This window comes from Hydra vulgaris, chromosome 02 (assembly GCF_038396675.1).
Source record: "Hydra vulgaris chromosome 02, alternate assembly HydraT2T_AEP".
In the NCBI taxonomy this organism is placed as follows: domain Eukaryota; kingdom Metazoa; phylum Cnidaria; class Hydrozoa; order Anthoathecata; family Hydridae; genus Hydra; species Hydra vulgaris.
Genome location: NC_088921.1, coordinates 31219147 through 31242462, shown reverse-complemented (window position 1 = coordinate 31242462; position 23316 = coordinate 31219147). Strand labels below are relative to the sequence as shown.

At 25.6% G+C, this 23316-nt stretch overlaps 1 protein-coding gene across 2 annotated transcripts in view; it reads right to left on the bottom strand.

Annotated features, from left to right (window-relative positions):
• Positions 1-23316, bottom strand: part of LOC105847189 (ankyrin repeat and sterile alpha motif domain-containing protein 1B) — a 74967-nt gene that overhangs the window by 49761 nt on the left and 1890 nt on the right. For both annotated transcript variants that reach the window (XM_065790594.1, XM_065790595.1), the window contains exons 2-8: positions 20064-20144; positions 18885-18943; positions 13596-13693; positions 11356-11430; positions 9113-9193; positions 8542-8682; positions 8389-8464 (exon numbers count right to left, since the gene is read on the bottom strand). In XM_065790594.1, the coding sequence (XP_065646666.1) occupies positions 8389-8464; positions 8542-8682; positions 9113-9193; positions 11356-11430; positions 13596-13693; positions 18885-18943; positions 20064-20144 (611 nt within the window). The remainder of the gene's footprint in view (positions 1-8388; positions 8465-8541; positions 8683-9112; positions 9194-11355; positions 11431-13595; positions 13694-18884; positions 18944-20063; positions 20145-23316) is intronic.

The window sequence follows — 23316 nt, the reverse complement described above, 5'->3', positions numbered from 1 at the left end:
ATGCTATCAAGCTCGCAAATCATAAAAAATCAAGTTCAAAATACAGATCCGATGATTGGGAAGCCATGAAAAAAGCCATTAATGAAGTGAAAGAAAATAAATTCAACATAAGTAGACCGGTATTCTTGTGCAATATTGCGCAATAGAAAAACTTTAATGAATCATCTTAAAGAAGTGTAAACAAGTTAGACACCTAACAATTTTGACAAGAAAAGAAGAAACATTGATAGTGCATACAATTCAGAAACTTCAGAAACTGGGGCTTTGGGATAGACTATTGCAGGTCATGAAAAGTTTGCAAGGCTAAATAAAAAAATTTTTTTTTTTTTTGTTAATTCACGTCCCCAAGACCCAGAAGGCCACTACAGACGACCTTTGCGGATAGCAAGGCATTGATTGAATGCGTGATTTTGAGAAAAGATGAAAAAATGAACTTGCACATCAAATTGCAATACTATTTCACATTATCCTCTTTCTGCTAATCATGCATATGCATGCAATATTAATTGCATGCAATGTTAGTTGCATTCAATGTTAGTTAATAAAAGATTTAAATAACCAAATCGGTTTTTAATGAGAAAAATTTATTTCAATAAAAAAACTAGATTTCTAAGAAAAGTTAATATCATCATATACTCTTTATAAAGGTTTTACAGCATCTTTATGATTACAGCGCCTGGTGCAATGGCTGTACAGAAAATGCACATTACAATTGTTCTCCTTGGGAATGGATGGAATCCACCCAACTCATTTAACATTTTGAAAAAAGTATTTATTGCTAATAAAAAGTAATTAGAAGGATTGGTTTTAAATATTTTAAATATTTAAAAAGTTTTTTTTCTTTCTTGTCAAAATTTTACAAAGATTTGTCAAATTTAACCCACTTTACCTTACCACATGAGAAAAGCTAAAATTATAAATGATGAGAAAAAATGTAATTGTGTTATTTGACAACATTCGTTAACTGAAACAAAGGGCAATGTTTAAACATATAATTCTTACATAACGCAAACAGCAAAAAAATTATTATTTTAGAGTTTTTTGCAGAAAAATGACATTTTTTAACCTAAAAATAAAATAATGCATATATATATATATATATATATATATTTGTACATATATATATATATATACATATAAATATATATATATATATATATACATATATATATATATATATATATATATATATATATATATATATATATATATATATAAATATATATATATATATATATATATATATATATATATATATATATATATATATATATATATATATATATATTTATATATATATATATATACATATAAACTCCTAACTGGTTGTCAGAAAGTTTTTCCTTATTTTGTTGACACAAAAAAAAATTAAAATGCAAGACCGGAATATATTTTTTTTTAATTGATAGACTGCCTGCCCCAACCAAACCCTCAGTCAATGTAGCAGCACTACTTTGCAAGTCAGGCTATAAGATAGTCAATGTAGCAGCAGTCTGTTGCAAGTCAGACTTTTTATCAGTCAATGTAGCAGCACTCCGTTGCGAGTCAGGCCATAAGATAGTTGTTGTAAAAACACTCCGCGCATGATTTACAGTAAAAAAAATAAAAATGAAAACATTTTATTAAAAAAAATAAAAAAATAAAAAAGTTGTTTATATTATTAAAAACATTCTGGTCAATTAAATTTGCGTTCTTGCGGTTTTTTTAAAAAACAATTAATTTGTAATTAAATTAATGGTTTTAACTTTCTGACAACATGGAAATGTTGGACGAAAGTCAAAAGTAATTAAAAGTGACATATTTGTTGGCATAAGAATCATTTTTACTCCCAAATGCAACAATTTATAGAACTATATATATATATATATATATATATATATATATATATATATATATATATATATATATATATATATATATATATATATATATGTGTGTGTGTGTGTGTGTGTGTGTGTGTGTGTGTGTGTGTGTGTGTGTGTGTGTGTGTGTGTGTGTGTGTGTGAATTAGGGCGAGCCAGTTTGTATGGAGCCAAAAAATTTGATTAGAGCCGCCCCCTAGGATGATTCTATGGACAATTCTAAGCAACTTTGGTGAAGGAACCATAGGTCTATCTCGATTTTCGAGTTTCCCATTTTTCAAAAAATGATTTTTTCACTATAACATCATTTTGATTCAAAATTCGATTTTTTATTCATCGTTATATTATCTTTTTTATGTGTATATGGGGGGTTTTTGGGGTAGAGAAATTCATTTCTGATCTTGATTTTTACCTATGACCACCGCCAGAGGGCGTTTCATGCATATTTTAACTATTTTTCTTCTATTTTCCGAAAAAAATTACATTTTTTTGGTGAAATTGAACTTGATTTTATTTTTTTCAACAGAAATTCAACCTAAAAAAAAAGAACGTGTAAAAAATTTAAAAAAATGAATTTAGTGGAAGAAAAGCGAAATAAGTTATTTTTGAAAGTCTTTCTTGCTTTCAAGTCTGGGGTATTTTGCACGGCTTTCTGATGTAACCATAACACTGTGTCGACTTTTTTCTAAAACATGTTTTTCATTGCCTGTATGTGCACCAGAATTCTTGGATCAGGCAATGATGGATCATCGTATTCTAAATATTGTTCCAAATGATCATACGTAATGCTATGCGTAAACGGTGGTTCGAATAAGACATCATTTTTATTTAAATCAATCATATTCGTATAATCTGTACAATTGAAGTTTGTCAAAGGTTTTTGATAAACTCTAAGATGTGCCGGGTCGTACAGATTTCTTTGGTATTGTAAAATTTTCTTGATTGCGATGTTTCGTGTCTCTTTTTTATCATCAAATAACATCGCTAACAAAATATTTTCGGAATGTGCATAGTATGAATTGTCTTTAATGACATTATTCAGAACTCCGCGTATATTTGTAACCAAATATTGTGTCCAACGAATGAATTTGTAAAATAATACACTACCAAAGACCACCGAATTATAGTACTACACCGAATTATAGAATTTTATTTATATTCAAATATCAAATTTTGATTTGAAACGAAAAACGAACGCTAAATAAATGACTCGAAAACGCTTTGTTTACAAAACATAAACAAAAAAATACTCTCATTTAAAATGTTGTAGTAAATACGCACGATGATTATTATTTTTATATAAATACGCACGATAATTATTATTTTTAAAGATTAATTTTATTCTCTTTTCCAAAACTGAAAATTTATGTGTTAACATTTGCAGATTTTTCTAGAATGAATGAGCAACGGAAACAGTATATAGTTGATGGCAAAATGTCAAACAACATTTCGCCCCTGAGGACCAGTTTGGTTTTTGGCGGCATGCTATACATTATTCCTACACACATTATTCCGGCATGCCATTCATACAAATATATTATTCCTACGCACATTATTCCTACATGCTATACAAATAAATACATTACAATGTATTACATATTTCAGAAAAAAGTAATCAAGCAAGAGAACAACATCGATGCCAATGTGTATTAAATTACACATTTTTAACACATACCTTTTAATTATTTTTGAACTTCACAATTATTTGCTGGCAGGAAATTTATAACGCACCTTCACTGGAATGATGCTCAAACACGAATGAACTGAACACTCATAAATGTTATTGTTGTTGTGCTCTGTCACAAAATGTCAGTAATGATGTTTTAGCGATGTTTTTTTTTAAATAAATACGTTGTTGACTTAAAAGCAACAACACTTTGTCGCTTTTTTCTCTCACTAAATTCGTTTGTTTTTTTTTACACATATTCTTATTTTTTAGGATGAATTTCTGTTGAAAAAAATAAAATAAAGATCAATTTTACCGAAAAAATTGCAATTTTTCTCGGAAAATAGACAAAAAATAGTTAAAATATGCATGAAACCCCCTCTGGCGGTGGTCATAGGTAAAAATCAAAATCAGAAATGAATTTCTCTACCCCAAAAACCCCCCATATACACATAAAAAAGATAATATAACGATGAATAAAAAATCGAATTTTGAATCAAAATGATGTTATAGGGAAAAAATCATTTTTTGAAAAATGGGAGACTCGAAAATCGAGATAGACCTATGGTTCTTTCACCAAAGTTGCTTAGAATTGTCCATAGAATCATCCTAGGGAGCGGCTCTAATCGACAAAAAATTTGGCCCTAATATGTATATATGTATATGTATATATATATATATATATATATATATATATATATATATATATATATATATATATATATATATATATATATATATATATATATACACACACTTATTTTCAGAACTTCTCAGCACAAAATGTAAAAATACTTTTAAAAATATAACAATTTTTAAAGTTTATCTAAAAACATTTTATTATTTAAATTCATGACTTGTTTGACTATATATAGTCATTATCAGTTAAAATATATTTGTCAAAAGCGGTATAAAGTATAGTATATAATTGTACAAACGAACATAATATAAGCCATAAAATTGATAACAAACTTCCTATATATACAAAAATAACTATTAAAAATCATTTAACAAATGTCAAATATGTAAAAAAAGAACCAGTAAATTATTTTAAATGGTAAGAGTCATTTTAACATGATTTACTTGTTACAGGTTTTTCCCATCCTATATTAATACTTTCTTTATTTTTAATTCAATTTTGTTATTGGCACAATCCTTAGTCAAAAAGCAAACAAATCAAAAAATGTTTTTCTTTTGAGTGAAGAAAATATAAATAGGGATAAAAACTCTTTTATAAATATGAGAGTATCCCTTCTGTAGTGTTCAATCATTTGTGTCTTTAAGTGGCAAGACATTTTGTCAATATAATAGGCAAAACAAATTTGTAAACAACGAATGGTTTAAAATCTACAGGAAGGTGATCTTTAGATGAAAAAAAGTTAGGCACTTCAACACTTACACAAGTTAGATACTTTGATATAAACTGAAAAGTTTACTGAGGTAAACAAAATAATCATACTTCACATGGGTAATAATTAAAAAGACAAACATCACAATCTAAACTTTTTTTATTAAACTCCAAAAATAGATGTATATTTCACTTAAAATTACATTTCAATGAAGTATTTGCAACAAAACTCCTTTTGAATAACATCTTTACATAGATTACATTTCAATAAGTAGCAACTTGCAAAAGATCTCACAAGGTGTTACATTAGAAAAACAGTGAGTACCTGATTCTGATGCATATTCTCCCTAAAACCAAAGACCTGTTGAAATTTTTATTTGTAGAGTTTGAAAAAGTCATTGCTAGCTATATCGTGCTTAACCTGATCATTAATCAAACCATGTATGCGCTTCATAACAATACAAGCTTCTATATAACAAGCTTGCTTGCAAACAAAACAAGCATGCAAAAACTGGTATCCTGGTAGAGGCAAGGCGACTTATTTGCCTAAAACTGCTGCACTATGATTCTCTCTTTTGCTTCAACAGTCAAATACTACTTGAAAAAAGTAGCGCTTTTATCGCGAAAATGCTAACACATGTCTTGTTTGCTTCAACTTCTTAACACTAACAAAGTGAATACCAATCAAGTCAGTTACCAAGTCGGTTACCGACTTACAATGTCTCTTAACAACTGTGGGTAATCTTCGCTTTGTTAGCTCAGATATTTTACCAATATAAAAGAGTTCAAATAGCGAGTTTGTTTGGTCTTCAGATGGTAATGAAACATCATAACTACCTTTATTTAAGTTGTGGATTTTTTCAATTCTCCAAGATGGGTGCATATTATGTTTGAGAATTTTAAAAAGATTGTTAATATCAAAACGAAGACCAGTATAGTAAGGATAGTATTGTTAATTTTGAAAGTTCTATCAATAAAACACTTATTTTATATGAAAACGAAGTAAAGCTGAAAAAGTTGGTGTATGATCCAGTATAGGTTTTTTTACGAAAAACTGTTGTAATTTTTGAACTGTTTGACTTACATAGAGTTATGTCCAAAAATATATTTTTGAGTTTTCTTTCTTTTTCATGGTAAAAGATATTGAAGAATAAAAATGCGTGGTTTTCAGGGGAAAGCAGCAAAAATGTCATGTACATAACAATTGTAAAACAATTGTTTTACTCATATGACTTGACTCATTTTTCTTCAAAGTTACCCATAAACAAATTAGCAAGTACAGGTGCTAATGGAGAACCAATAACAATGTCACCAATTTGGTCATAAACCTGGTCTTTAAACAATGTTTAAATCATCTAGCTCATATTTGAAAAATCCAAAAAATATTTTGAAAAAAAGTCCAGAATTTAAAAATCCAGAATTTATTTCGGAATTTTTTAAGCTTTTAAGCTGATAGTTTTCTCAATTTTTTTGAAACTTTTTTTATGAGAATAATTTAATAAGTTAAAAAATATTTGTTTTTTAATTCAAAAATATATTTAATTATATAAATTTATAATTACAAAAACTATTTGGATATCCCAAAAAACTAAAGATAGGAAGAAACATCTGGAATTCCGGATATATCCAGAAAAAGATAATCCCTGTTTAAAGTGAAAATGCGTTTAGGCTGTTGCGAAAACAAAGAGTTTTTTTAAATTACTTTTGTTAATTTTAAGATTTGTACTGTTTTTTATGATAACATCGGCAACAATATCTATTGTTTTTTGTAATGGAATGTTTACGTATAAGCTTGTGATATCGAAAGATACAAAAAAACTGTTAAATAAGTTACCTTCGTTAACTTCTTTAACAAAGGTGAAAGAATCTTTAGAACAAAATTCAGATGGTATTAATGGAGAAAATAAATTTTAAAGAAATCTAGCCAAATGATAGTTATAAGTGCTAATAGATGATACGATAGGTTGGAAACATATATCGTGATCAGAAGACCTTAATTTATGCATTTTCAGAAGACCGCAAATGCAAGCAGGATAAAAACCAAAAAAAAATTCAAATCATCAAAAAAACCTTGACTTTTGAGTTTCCTTAAGAAGTTTTGAAGTAGCATTTCCCTATTAATAGTGACACCGTTTTTTTTAAGTGTTTAAATTTAGTTGGATCATTAATAATATTGTCATAAACCTTTCTATCCAATATAACAACACTATTTCCTTAATCTGGTTTTAAAATGACAATAAACATCTGGTTTTAAAATATCATGTCTTTTTAAAGTTTCCTTAGATGGTCAGTATTTATATATATATATATATATATATATATATATATATATATATATATATATATATATATATATATATATATATATATATATATATATATATATATATATATATATATATATATATATATATATACAAATTGGCAAGATAAGATAGTTTTGCTTTTAGTTTACCAGAAGTGTCATTTTTAAATTATTCAGAAGAAATCGATTAATGAGTTCAAACTAAAAGCTAAAAGAAAAAAGTTAGCAGGCAAACCAAAACCAACAAATGAAATTATGCATACAAGTTGCAATACTTTTAGAAATCTGTTTGATTTGTTTATCTTGACCTACAATTTATATTTTTTAAGTAATAATTATTTTTTATGATATTAAGTACATTAAATATAAATGTCTATTTTTGTATTAATGTGATTTATGTAGCTGTAATTAGTTTAAATAAACAGAAAAGATTTGTGAAAAATGTGCTAAATTTTGAAACATTTTACATTTCGCAAAACAATTTTTCTTATTTTTCTTAAAAGTAAAAACTTTAAGTCGCCAAACTTAAAAATGACTCTAAGTCATCTTATTTTCATATAAACAGCAAATCAAACTCACTTAAAAAAGACCCCGTGCACAATTCATCTTATTTCTATGAAAATAGCACATCAGACTATTCAGATTGGATGGAATTAAGAAACTCTTAAAATTATCTTTGAGTAAGTACATAAGATCAAAGAGAATTTACAAGTACTACGATTACATCAAGGACTGGTTTTTTATTCAAGGCAGTCTTGATGTATGATGAAATGTAGAAAAACAAAATTATTGTCAGGGTTGTTTTGATTGAAAATCCTAAAAAATTTCAAAAATTTTTCTTTTAGTGAATTTTTACTTGGAGCTCCATCTGTTAATATTGCAACATTTTGTGCAGTATTTTAGTTATTTGAATCTTTTCCACTATCAGAGTAAAACTTATAGCTTATAATTACTAAAACAAAGAAGAACTTCTATTACTCTTATATACTTATATTAAATCGTATTATTAGCCACTACTGTCCGTTTTGGCATTGATATCACTAATAATAACTATTAAGTATTATATTATATTATTACTAAAATTTTACATAAAATTATATTATTATGAGCAAAGGTAATTCTGCTTATTTTATATATAAGAAAAAACTCAAAAATTGAAAAAGTTATATGTTTTGTTAGAATCTTTTAAAGAATTTATAATTCTTACCCTTTTGTAGAAGAAATTTCGAAACTCCAAATTTCCCATACAATGCAGCACAATGCAAAGCTGTTCCCATATCACACTAAAATTAAAAACAGCACAAATACAAAAATGGTAGCTGTCAAAACTGTTTTAAATATTAAACTTTAATAAATTTACAGTAGCATTCACTGGCATTCCATTTGAAAGAAGCAACTCTACAACTTTTTCATGTCCATTTCTGGCAGCAAAATGCAAAGGACTATGTTTATGTATTGCATCAAAAAATACTGTACGGTCATAAAGTAAGATTAATTGAACCTATTGGAAAAACATAAAAAAATTATACAACATGTAAAAAGAAATTTCAAGAATAAATTAAAGAATTGATTAAACAAATTTTATTAAATTACTGATTATTTATGAAAATATTATTTTTAATTTAGTTATAAAAGTTTGCATTATACTGTTTTATATATATATATTAATACTGACTTGTATTGTCCATAAATTATTGGAGACAATAAAACAGGGACAATGCAATACTAAAAAAATATACTTATTAGATTTTCAAAATGCTTAAATCATAAAAACTCCAAATAAAAACCATGGTGAAATAAAATGAACATTAGATTATTGTTTGGCATGTCTTCGTCAAGCCAACTTTGCAAATAGACTACATTATTTTCATAGTTTTGATTTTTCTTCTATTTACACATATATTAAAATAAATTATCAAAACAAGACTTACTGTAGAAAATCTACCATACATTGCTGCAAGGTCAAGAGCTGATTCTTCTTTTGCATTTCTTAAATGTAAGTCAGCATGGCACTAACCAAAAATTTTGAAAAAATAATAAACATTAAATATATAAAAATTTAAATACATAAAGTTCTTTTATTTGATTGTAACTTCAAGAAATTTATTTCAGGTTACTAATTTAAAGTTCAATTAATTTAAATTCAAGTTATTTACAAACTAAAATTTTAAAATTGAAATGTTGTAAGAAAAAAATTGATTCTCTAAGTGGTCCTTGAATCTTAGTTTGTAAAACCTATGTATGAATATAAAATCCAAAATATAAAAAGATCAAAAATCCAAAAAGAATTTAAAGACAAATCTTAGTATAAATGCACTTTATTACCAGATTTTGACTTTTGAGAGATCAAAACCTAGTTTTTAATTAAGCTCAATAAAAAATGTAGCGACCAAATAAAAAAGCAAATAAATTTATTCATTTTTATTATCTAGATTCTATTACAAGATTCTGTTAGGAATAAAAAAAATTAAGAAAGTTATTAGATGATAGAACGGAAAACAGCTCCTGAGCAAAATTTTACCTAACAAAAAAGAAGAAGTAGGTCATCAGCCCTTACTCAGTTGCTGACAAAATTGTTCATTATTGTTTCCATTAGATAATACCTCAGCATTAGAGACATAATGGTTATTGAAACAAAATTAAACTAAGTTATTCCCTTAAGCAGTTTACTATTTTGAAATTAAATATTTATCAAAAGAAAGAACAAGATAAATGAATATCCAGCTGTTCACTTCATTCATACGGTCACTGGAACAGTAAACTTATTTTGTTGTTTAATGGCTAATTTATTCAAAGTCTATTGGTAAAAATACGTAGTATATAGATCTTAAAAAACTTTTATTACGTACAATTTCACAGGAAAGAAAGTAGAACTTGTTGCCATTTTTGCAAGTGAGTCATCTGAAAAATCAAATTACAAAGGATTCCTACAATCCATAAATGTTACTGGTTTAGCTCAGATTGACCATCAGGTATTTAACACTGTGGAGGCTAGTTGATGAATCAATTGCTCCTTGATTTGACACAACAACTAGTAATACTGGCTGGAAGGTGGGATGTGTTGCTTTAATCAAAATAGAAATTGATAAGGAAATTTTGTAGATTGCTTATTGGCATCAAACTTATGAGTTGCACATTAAACATGTCAAGGAAGCAGTTAATGGAACAATGGTCTAACAATTTTGCCTGACAATTATTAATTCCAATAACTGCTTGACAATTGTTTGCCTTTGTGGAGAATTACAGGATAGAAAGAAATCGGACGCTTATCGTTGTGTAAGATTCATGCACAAGAGCTATAGGTCTTTAAATACATAACATTAGATCACATATACTTGTGTTTAGACCAGGACTAATGCAAACCTATAATCTTAAAAGAATGGCAGATTTCATTGCACTGTTTCAAGCCAATCTGAATTTTCATTATTGAATTAATTATCAATCACCAGTACATCACAGATATGCAGTGGTATTGCAAATTTGTCAGTACAGCAGCAGACATGTTTTTAATTGGTATTTAACTCAACATTTAGTCGTGTTCCTTCTGTTTGATCTGCAGCAATCAAATGAGCAGCAGCCTGCAAATTGTTACTGTTACTGGATGAGACAAGATGAAGTAAATAGAGCAAGATAATGGTTGACATATATAATATACTTTGTATACTTCAATTTAAACTTTAAAATATAAAATCTATAAGGTCTAAAATTTAAAACACGAAGCCTATAAACTTCAAGGGGTCAAGACAACTTATTTATTTGAGCTTTTTGAAAAAAATTAAATATCTTACTAATTTTAATGTTTAAATGTATTTTTATAATAAAGTATTTTATGAAAATATTTATAACTTTACTTATATTTAAAAGTTACATTGAAATTAATTTAAATTGTATTTACAAAATTTACAAGCTGCTAAATAAACTAACATTAATTGCTAAATAAAAGATATTTATAGTGACCTAAACACTTAATCGTTTCAATTTGCAATTGTTTATTATGTTTGGTTTTTAGTATAAAGTATATAAAGATTTTTTTTTGGTTATACATATATTTTTTATTCTTAAAATTGATAACAAACATCAACTGTCAGCTTAAAAACAACAAAACACAAGTTTAAAAATAACTGGTACTAATTGGTTAAGTTACCCAATCTGCAAATACTTAAAAAAAGATTACCTCTAAAAGAACTTTAACAACTTTAGTATGACCATATTGTGATGCCACATGTAGTGCTGTATCACCAGCTAAATTCTGCAACAACAAATAAAATACATTACTACAATAAATCTGCTTGGAAAACACATGAACAAATCTTGTTTTAATTTGCTTTTAAACAAAATCATACTAAATAAGGCTGCAAGCAACAACTATTAATCAGAACTTAAAACTAAAAGTTAATAAATGTTAAAAAAATCAAATGCTTTGAGCTAAATAAAAGAGTACATTAACTTTAATTTTAATTTATTTAGTGACACTCCTAATAATTTAAATAAGCAGCATTACAAAAATGAAAAAAAGCTAGCTTATATATATATATATATATATATATATATATATATATATATATATATATATATATATATATATATATATATATATATATATACACAATATATATCCTTTATTATAGAGATAAAGTTTCTATTTAAAACCAGGTTTAAGTAGTTAACAGATTCTAAGGGCGCAAAAACTTCAGTATAGATCAATTTATAAAAAGTTTTGAATAAAAGAGTTATTTATATTATTATTTTAATTTTTTATTTGTTAAAGGTACAACATTGATTAATATGCTTGAATTTAGTTTTTTTGAATCTCCGATATAAAATAAAAATAAACTTTTACAACGTTTAACAAGAAGTAATAAGCATGTTAACATTGCAACTTTTGGAGTAAATTTTACAACAACATGCAAATAATTTATTTGAAAAAAAAAAGAATTGTATCAAATATCCTGTTAGATTTGTACATAATAACAATTCTAAACTTTTTGATTTAACTTCAAATAATTAGTTTACTTAGTAAACTGTTCACTTTAGAGGTAACATTATCAGGAAGATAACCAAATAGAAAAGAAATAGAGACCAAGAATGGAACCTTGTGGTACCCCAGAAGTTAATAGAAATGAAATGTTTTCCATTAAGAATAACCTTAATACAGCAGTTAGAAAAGAATGATTCAATAATTTAAAAAATTTTCACATACACACTATATGAAGTGAGCTTATGGTGAAGACCAACATGCTAGACTTTATCAAAAGTCTTAGATATGTCAAATATAATAGGTCTTGCCTCACTGCTTCGGTCTAACAAGTTAACAAGTCAGCAGAATTAAAGAGGATTAAAAATGTGTATAAAAATTGTTTGATATACTTAATAAAAAAGTAATAAACTGTTTGATTATCTCATCTTTAATATTACCAAAAACCATTTTCCCAAACAATCAAAACCTTTTTTAAAAAAAAGTTTTTTTATTGTTAAGGAAGTTTTTATTTAATTTAGAAAAATAGTTTTCTTGGCTATTCCTGAAAATTAGTTTTTTTTCAATTTAACTTTTTTTGTATAAACCTTTTTTCTAAAACAAATTTGAAACCAATTGTTTTTAAATTATCTAACTTTGTCTGTAGCATGTATTCACCTCCTTAAAAATAGTGAGCCGTGAGCTTTCATCACATTTATTTAGGAATGATAATTCATTTTATTTTAAAACAAAATCTCCTTTTATTTCCACATTTTTTCAGTGATGTTCCTAGAAACATTCTCACTGAAAAAATATTTAGCAGTAAATGAATTTTCACAATTTTTATTTTTTTCATTGAAAGAATATGGTTTTATTCGTTTTTAAAAAAAATATATAAATATTTTTTATTGTGTTGGTAAAAATCATTATCTATATTTTAAATCTTTTTACACATTTGAACTTGCATTTAAAATAAAACAAGCAAAACTTAATTAAAGTTTGCGAAAAAATTTATTTAACACCTGTTAGAACTATATGTTGAATGTGTTGCTGTAATAAGCTTTAGAATTTTGTAGTTTCTTATAATAGCTTATTTTATAAGAAACTATAAAATAAGCTTTTATGTTTAAATTTAATTTAAACTATGTTTAAAAGCCACAAATAAAAACAACTTATAATCAAATTCACAAAATTTTAAACTTATGATTACATATAAAAGATAAAAAATGGCATACAAATAGTTATTTTTAATAAAACTTATAATAAATGAAAACATTCTAAAAAAGTCTTAAGTTGATTTCCTTATATAAAGTAATATTCAAAATTTTCATTTTTTACTTTTTTAAACTTAATTAAATTTTGAATTATTTTCTTTTTTTGTTTTGCAATAATTTTCATCTGTTGAGAAAACAAAAAAAAAGCAAAAAAAGTTATATTATTCAAACTATGTAACAACATACCGGTTCATTTACACTGGCTCTTGAAGGTCCTCTGGTAATAAGTAGTGATGCAACTTCATCATGTCCATTAAAAGCAGCAAGATGTAAAGGAAAACTTCCTAAAAAAAGCTAAACATTTTAGATTTTTATTAGAAAATTCTATAGCACCAATGTTCAAGGAAAAAAAACTAGACAAATAAAGGTTTTTTAACATGAAAGTAACATTTACAGCAAAAAGATGCAACTACTAAGTTTTGGTTGATGTTCTAAGTAATCAAAAAAAATTTTTGTCTAGAGTATCAGTTGTGTCATCAGCAAATGGAGCTACTTTAGAGGTAAGACTATCTGGAAAATCATCAATGTAGATAAATAATAACACAGAACCAAGGATGGAACTTTGTGGCATCTCAAAAGTTACTTGAAACTCCCCAAGACCAAGAAGGCCACTACAGACAAAGAGGCTGCTTAATTGCGGTATTAACCCTCTTTAAACTCTATAACTCTGAAATACAAACCTTGAAAAAAGCTGCTACGTGAAGAAACAAGTTGAGTGGGCATAACCAGGGACGTGGTGGAGATTGAACTTGGAACCTCTTGTTTATGAAGCTCTACCACTACACCACTACTGCATTTATATTTATATTATATAGTTGTCTACTTATATTTATATTTATATTATATAGTTGTCTACTTATTTTTATATTTATATTATATAGTTTTATTTAATTTATATTATACGTTTATTTATATTCATATTATATTCCATCAAGAACTACATTAATACTGTAGTTAGGAAGAAATATTTCAATAAAATTTTACCTAGATACACCATATAAAGCAAGTTTATGGAGAAGACCAGTATCAGACTTTATCAAAAGCCTTTAATGTCAAAAATAATAGCATTGTCTCACTTGCCCCATTTTTCTATTATAATGGTTAACAAGTCAGCAGTAATATAAAAGAATCTGTATTGATTGTCAACAAGTAAGTTATTAGACTATAAATATTAGAAGTTTGTTAATTAAAGACTATGCTAAAAAAAACCACAAATGTCATTAACAACAGGTCCTCCTGGGATGACAGGAAGACTTGTTGTTTGGGATGACAAGAAGAGCGTTATCATAAGATTTAAGAGATGAGTTAGAGGAGGAGTCCTTGCAAATATTTCTGCCTTATTTTCGGGAATGGTAATAAAATCATGAATGGAATGTTAGAATTGCCTTTTAATAATAAATTTTTTTTAGCAATGTCATTAATGTCTTTAACATCAATGACATTGCTAAAATTTTCTAAAAAATTTTCATCATTGATGTTAAAGATTTTCTAAAATCCATTAAAACCTCTAAAATAAAAAATCAAGATTTAGTTAAATAAGGATAATGAACCTTAGTATCAGACAATACGTATTTGCATTGATTTCTTGTAATAATAAAAAAACATTTGTTTTCCAAAGTGGAATTAAAAATACAAAGCCTTCCTAAATCCAGGAAATTTTCAAGAAGATGTAGATTTTGGCAGAAGGATAAAAGACATCAGACCCAAGGACCATCATGTGAAAAATGACAAAAAGAGGGTAGTAGTAAGTAGTAATATGTTAATCTGATGTAGAATATGAAAAAGATTTGAGCAAGATCATAGAATAGTCTGAACTACCTAATGAAAAACAAGAAAAAACTGAGCGCAAGCAAGGGTTAGAAACGTAAAAACAAGTCAAAAAGTAAACTACCTGAGTAAGAGATTGAGAAAAACAAAAATTTTGAGCTTTAATCCAAGTAGTGCACCAATTTATAGAGCCAAGTCATACAGTGTGATGAGCAATCTAGTCACCAAAACATCAATGGCTGATATAAAAAAAGTGTAATCTAGGAAAGAAAAACAATGATAAACAACAAAAAGAAAAGTGATTGAGTGAAGAGGTGCTTAGCAAACCTAACTTCACAACAAATAGGTGAACTGATACATAAATATATGCCCAGGCCAAGCATGTGACTATTAGGGTCTTTGCGAATCAAAGGATATTAACCCAATTTAAATTAGTATTAATTAACAAAAAGCAAAAAGTTCTGGTAAAATTTGCAAGAGGATAAAATTCAAAGATAAAAAGTTAATTTGAAAATCACAAATATTTGTAAAAAGTTTTTGTTCAATATTTTTAGATATTTTATTCATGTTTTAAACTAATAGAGAACTTGACTTAATCATAGATAGTGTATGACACTCTAAGTAATAAATTATGCATTTGCCTCAGTTGTCTCAGTTGCCTCATTCCTCCTCAACCTAAGTTGTTACAAAGAGCTCCTTATGTGGCCTTCACAATGCAAATCAAAAGCACTAACAAAAGTATCATTCTTGCACATAACACTGTGAAGTCAGTGTGGAACCAGCAACTCTGAGAGCTAACACAGATTTTACGAACCTTACTTCCAATCTCAGAACCATTAAACTGAGTTTTAGAGCTGAATATATATTATTAGGGTGGTCAAAACAGTTTAAAATGATTCATAAAAAGAATTGGAAAAAATAATTCTGATAAAATTTTTTTGTATAAATGCTTACTTTTATTTTTAGTTTTAAAATTACATTTTTAATGTATGCGTATATATATACATAATGTATGTATATATATATATATATACATATATATATATATACATATATATATATATATATATATAAATATATATATATATATATATATATATATATATATATATATATATATATATATATATATATATATATATATATATATATATATATATATATATATATAATGTATGTATATATATATACATATTGTTTTAAAACATCAAGAAATACAGTTTCTCTGAATACAAATAATATTATTATATAAGAAATTTTCGCTGGGTTATGGATACCAGCATCATCAGCTTGAAAAATATTACAATAATTTTTAATTGTTATAGTTTATATAAAATTGTTACTATTGACGTCAGCAGTTGAATGGCTTCTTTTGATTTTTAAGTTTTAAAAATGGCATCCAAAACATAGTTTTGACATATGGCCTTCATCAAGATTAATTCAAGATTAATATGTCAAAACTATGTTTTGGACGCCATTTTTAAAATTTAAAAATCAAAAGAAGCCATTCAACCGCTGACGCCAATAGTAACAATTTTATATAAACTATAACGATTAAAAATTATTGTAATATTTTACAAGCTGATGATGCTGGTATCCATAACCCAGCAAAAATTTCTTATACAATAATATTGTTTGTATTGAGAGAAACTGTGTTTCTTGATGTTTTAAAATAATATATAATATACTCTCATACAAGATGTCATCTTTCAAATATATATACATATATATATATATATATATATATATATATATATATATATATATATATATATATATATATATATATATATATATATGAATATATATATATATATATATATGTATGTATAATATATATATATATATATATACATATATATATATATACATATATATATATATATATATATATATATATACATATATATATATATATATATATATATATATATATATATATATATATATATATATATCAGTTGCGTAGCGAAGGGCCCACAGCCGCAGGGAGACCCAGAGTTATTAGGGACCCAAAGCGACTAAGGAAAATTTTTAAAAAATAACGTCAGTATAAAAAGTGTCAGTATAAAAAATAACATCCATATCAACATTTAACACTTTGTACTATTATTATGAAGTTAATAATCTTGACTAGTTCTTTGAATAGTGAGCAACTTTTTATTTAAATAATCTACAAATATTAAAATTAACTCCACTAATTTATAAAATATTATACAATTTTCAAAGTTGCAATTATGAAGTCGTAACAGTTTAATGCAAAGTATGATAATTAAGCAACTTAAATAATTAAGCTATTTTAGTAAAACAATAACTTGCTTACATGCTTTAAAAAAAAAATAATTGCCTTTTTTTAAAAACAAAAACAAAAAAAGCTTTACTCTAGGCTGCTAAAATTTGTAAAATAGTTTTTTAAATAGTTATAGTATTTTTATATTAGAGTAGATTTAAAATAGTGTTTTTAAAAAATTTAGTTTTTTTAAAATAATAACTTGATAAATAGCATTTGACTAATAGCTAGCTGTTCAACTGTTTGACTATTTTTGTGACTATTATGTTTGAGTATTTCAATTTAGTTGCCAGCTTTTCTGTTGTTGTTTTTTTATGTTTTGTAATTTAAGTTTTATGATTATTATTATTATTATATTTTAAATGTCTTTTTATTTATAAAAAAAATTGTTTATTATGTTGTTTATACACGTTATTAATGTTCTTGTTATGCTTTAACTTCAAACACAATACAACTAGAAAATATTAATAAAATGGTAGATGAAAGTGCCAATACAACCGATACTTAAGATTTATCTGAAACAGACCAACTTAGTATTTCTTTTCAATATAAAAAGGAAATACTAAATAAAGCTTTCATTACATCCTACATAGATATGTAGATGTAAAAAAAGTTTTATCTAAAATTATTTAAACAATAAAAAAGCAGCAATAGCACAAACGACCGGTTTAAGAAATAAAATGGATTATTTAGATTTCCTTTGCATTTTGGTGTCAATTATTGAAGTATTAGTGTCATTAAATATTGTTTTGAAATTATTGCAATCTAAAAATATGGATTTAGATAAAGTTTGTTCATTACTAGAAACTGGAATAAAAGAAATAAAATCACTGCATAATAATTTTGATAATATTCTTGCAAAAGCAAAAGCTCTTGCTATAAAGTGGAATATAGTTTCAACTTTTCAACAAACACAAATGAAACGAACAAAATAACTTTTTGATGACAGTTGTGTAGATTTTCGTTTTGGAACATTGAACATCAATTTAAAATTGATGCATTTAACAGTTATAGATATAGATATAAATCAGATAGGTTCTCGATTTACATCCCTAAAAAAAGTAAATAGCTATTTTTCATTTTTAAATCCCAAAAATACAGTAATATTCTGACTAAATATTTAAACATGCCATAAATTTGCAAAACAAATAATCAATTTTTTGTCGCTATGCTACTGATATATATATATATATATATATATATATATATATATATATATATATATATATATATATATATATATATATATATATATATATATATATATATATGTATATATATATATATATATATATCAGTAACATATATATATATATACATATATATATATATATATATATATATATATATATATATATATATATATATATATATATATATATATATATATATATATAATGTTCAAGCTAAGTATATACCAGCATTATCAGGTATGTTTGCAGAAGCATCATTGTGAAGCAAAAAACAGACAACATCCCTAACAGAAAAATTTAAATTAAGAATGAAATTAAACAAGAAATAATTTAATAAATAAAATTTTTGACATAAAAGCATTTGTAAAATAATTACTACAGCATTCATTAATAAAATCAAAAATAATAAATTTAAAAAAATGTCAATTATTAATGACTTGTAACCAGTTTATATCTTTTCTTTTCTTTTTTACTGATTAAGATGATGACTTTTTACTACTGATTGACATGCTTAAATCCAGTTACAAAATAATGTTAATAGTGTAATTGACATGTTTAAATCCAGTTGCAAAGTAATGTTAATAGTGTAAATCTGTTGAGCATTATACAAAATGATCATATCAAACTAAAATAGGGATAGAAAAGTACATACATTGACTGGCTGGTTCGGATTTGCAGAGATATCTAGAAATCGAGAAAAAGATTTATTACAGTAAAAAATATATTTCCATATTTTTCTTCTTGTCTTTTTCTAAAAAATTGAATCAATCAAAAGTTTAGTTCTGTAGAAGTGTACACACAATGTTCAATAGGTGTTGAAGAAAATTTATTGCCATCAGATATATTTGTTCCAGGATCAGTTTCCACTACTCAGTCAAAAAAGAAAGGTGCCACAGAAATAAGCCAGTTTTAATTAGAATTTATATGCTCAGTTTTGTAGCAAAGTGCCAGTAGCTGAAGCCACAGATTTAGTTTTATTCTGACAAGATCATAAGAGATGCTTCGTTATAGGCATTCAGATGCTACCTTGTTGGTCTTTTTGATTCACAAACAAACTTCTTTTTCAAATCAATCTGAAGCAACTCAATGGACATGTTGAGATGATTCAGATTGTGTGAATTTATTCATTTGTAACTTCTATAACTGATGTTTTTTTTGTAAAGCTCTACTATTAAATAGTTTAAACACATAAACTAATTCTCCATACACAGAGTGTTTTAAAAGTTACTGTTTACTAAACTATTATGAATATGTACAATAGAATATACAAAATAATATATAAATAGTATGAATATGTACAATGGAGTATAACGGGCTCACTGCGGATTGTTATAAAAATCTTAAAAGTGGAGATTCCTTTGTAATTAATAATACTCTACATCTCTGATATTTTTATAATCTTACTTTTGTCCATTTAATGCAGCTAAATGAAGAGCAGTATACCCAGAATCATCTCTCCAATTGATGTTTGGACCTTTAAACAGTCTAAAATTCAATGAAAAAAAAAATTGAAAAACAAATAACTAAAAACCACTAAAAATAAAAAAATTAAATCCTAATGAAATTTTCTGGTTTGCACACCTTTTTTTTACCCTTTATGATCATTTTATTTAACATTTTTTTAACTTTATGGGTGTCTAATCTGACAATTTTTTTTTGATTTTTGTCTTAAAAATTTTGAAATTTACTATTATATTTGTTATTATTTGTTAATTAAATATATATTACTATTGCTATTATTATTATTATTATTATTATTATTATTATTATTATTATTATTATTATTATTATTTAATTGTTAGTATATTTTATATATTCTCAAAAAATAATAAAAAGCATTTTAACCCCTAAACAGAGACACCCATGAATTGTGATACACCCAGAAATACCTAACTGTAAGCGTAGGAGTAACAAAAAACATAAATACCTAACTGTAAGCATAGGAGTAACAAAAAACATAAATACCTAACTGTAAGCATAGGAGTAACAAAAAACATAAATACCTAACTGTAACCATAGGAGTAACAAAAAACATAAATACCTAACTGTAAGCATAGGAGTAACAAAAAACATAAATACCTAACTGTAACCATAGGAGTAACAAAAAACATAAATACCTAACTGTAACCATAGGAGTAACAAAAAACATAAATACCTAACTGTAAGCGTAGGAGTAACAAAAAACATAAATACCTAACTGTAAGCGTAGGAGTAACAAAAAACATAAATACCTAACTGTAAGCGTAGGAGTAACAAAAAACATAAATACCTAACTGTAAGCGTAGGAGTAACAAAAAACATAAATACCTAACTGTAACCATAGGAGTAACAAAAAACATAAATACCTAACTGTAACCATAGGAGTAACAAAAAACATAAATACCTAACTGTAACCATAGGAGTAATAGTCACTAAATTATAGGAGTAATAGGTACCTAACTGTAAGCGTAAGAGTAGCAAAAAACATAAAGATTGAGTTTAAGAAATGTTTATTTAAACCAAAAATTTAATATAAAGAAAACCTTAAAAAATATGTTATAATATAAACTTTAAATCATTTTTACTTTATTACATAAGATATCAAAAATTAATAGAAATTAATAGATAGTTAATTAGAAAACATTCACATGTAGTCATATTATACATCTAACCATATGTTTTTGAGTTCAGGAAATCCATTTCTGACATCGAAATTGAGTTTTGACCATTCTGATGATGTGCTATACAATGGCAGAATTTGAATTTTTTGATGTTTTAGATTTGTCACATTCAGGTGTTGAAACTTAAGTATGTTTACAATTATGTCAAATGATGGTAGTGAAAAATAAATTGCAGTATTGAAGCCTGGGGAGCAAAAATATCCTAAAATATTGGTCACATACCATGAAAGTGAGGGCAATATGTTATTAAAATAAAAACTATTTTAATATCTCACACTAAATTTAAATTAATAAAAAGAATTTAAATTTTCTTTAATAATCTTTTTAGATTTCAAAAGTTGTAAAAAGGTTTCCACCCTCCTTAAAATGAAAAGGTTGTTATTTTTAAATGGTCTTAATAAATTTTTAATTCTAAAAGATTATTCCATAAAATTAAAGTCTGCCAATGAAGTTAAACTTAGTATAAAATAGTAAAAAAATAAGTTCATTAACTCATCACCTTGACCTTTGGAGTTATAGGCAAAATTTTGGAGGTATTTGATTCCCAGGTCTAATCACCAGAATTTTTTTGCAAAACATTCGACATAAGCATAAACATACTTAAGTTTGAAGTTTGCACAGTGTGTAAAAAGTGTAACATCTTCAACACCAACACTTCAATTTCTTGAAGTTCAATTTCCATTTCAAAGTTATTAAAAGACTGGTTTCCTTTTGCAACTTTATATACAGTTCGAAAAATGCAGTTAAATGCAGTTCAAAAAATGATTGCTATTACAATTTTCTCACGCATTAAAGATTTTAAAATATTTTTTGACAGACTCTATTTTTTAGCTTCTTCTACCATCTTTAATGCGGCTAGATGTCCAGCAGATTCTTTATGATCAAATATTTTCTTATGTAATGAACTTAACTGTTGCTTTCTATCTTCACCATAGTAAGAAACTTCATAAATGAACCATTCTTTAGATAATTTCACTCCCATCTTGGTTTCTACGCCAAGTGTTTTCAGTTTTTGGCAGGTAGCGCAACCGAGCTTTTTTTGGTCAAAAACAAAACCACTCATTTTGGAACGAAACTCTGTTCTTTGCTCTGAGGTCGAGCAACTTGGCCAGCTAAAATTGATGTTATTGTCTGCAGAAGGTAAATCTGACATAATTTTATTTTCTTCTGTTTCCTTTGCATTTAATTTAATTTTTTTCTGAACAGGGGAGTCCACCAAGAAGAAACTGATAATTGTTTTCATAATTAGTTTTGCGTTATTTTGTTTAATTGATATTTTTATATCACTATTTAAATATATAAATTGGGTTATAACTTTCAATTTAAAACGCTAATAACAGGAAAATCATCAACAATATAATAAAAAACTACTGTTGCAAATAGCATAACGTTTGTGTTTTAAAAATAGATCTTTTTTAAGTAGCGTAAGGCATTGTGAGATTAATATTTGGACAAATATTGCACAGAAACAATAGAATTTTTTAAAAAATTTCATAAAAACTTGTATAGTTGTGAGATTAATAATCAGAAAAACCAACAATTTGGCGTCATAAAATGAACGTTATTAAGAAAAGAAGAAAATAAATTAAATTCTTTTCGAGCAAATTTTGAAACGCAACGCTGTAATGCTTTCAAATCTGTAAAAAATGTTTATATTTAAAAACAAATTAATTTCATTATATAATAATACGAGGAAAAAAATGTTTTTAAAAAAATTAAATTAAAAAAAAAAAAAGGTGCCGGAACACACCTTTTTTTTTTTATATATATGTAGTTTTTTTGCCGGTTTGTTCTAGGAGAAATTGCACTGTATTTGCCGGTTTGTTCTAGGAAAAAATGCACTGTAAATATATATATATATATATATATATATATATATATATATATATATATATATATATATATATATATATATATATATATATATACATATATATATATATATATATATATATATATATATATATATATATATATATATATATATATATATATAT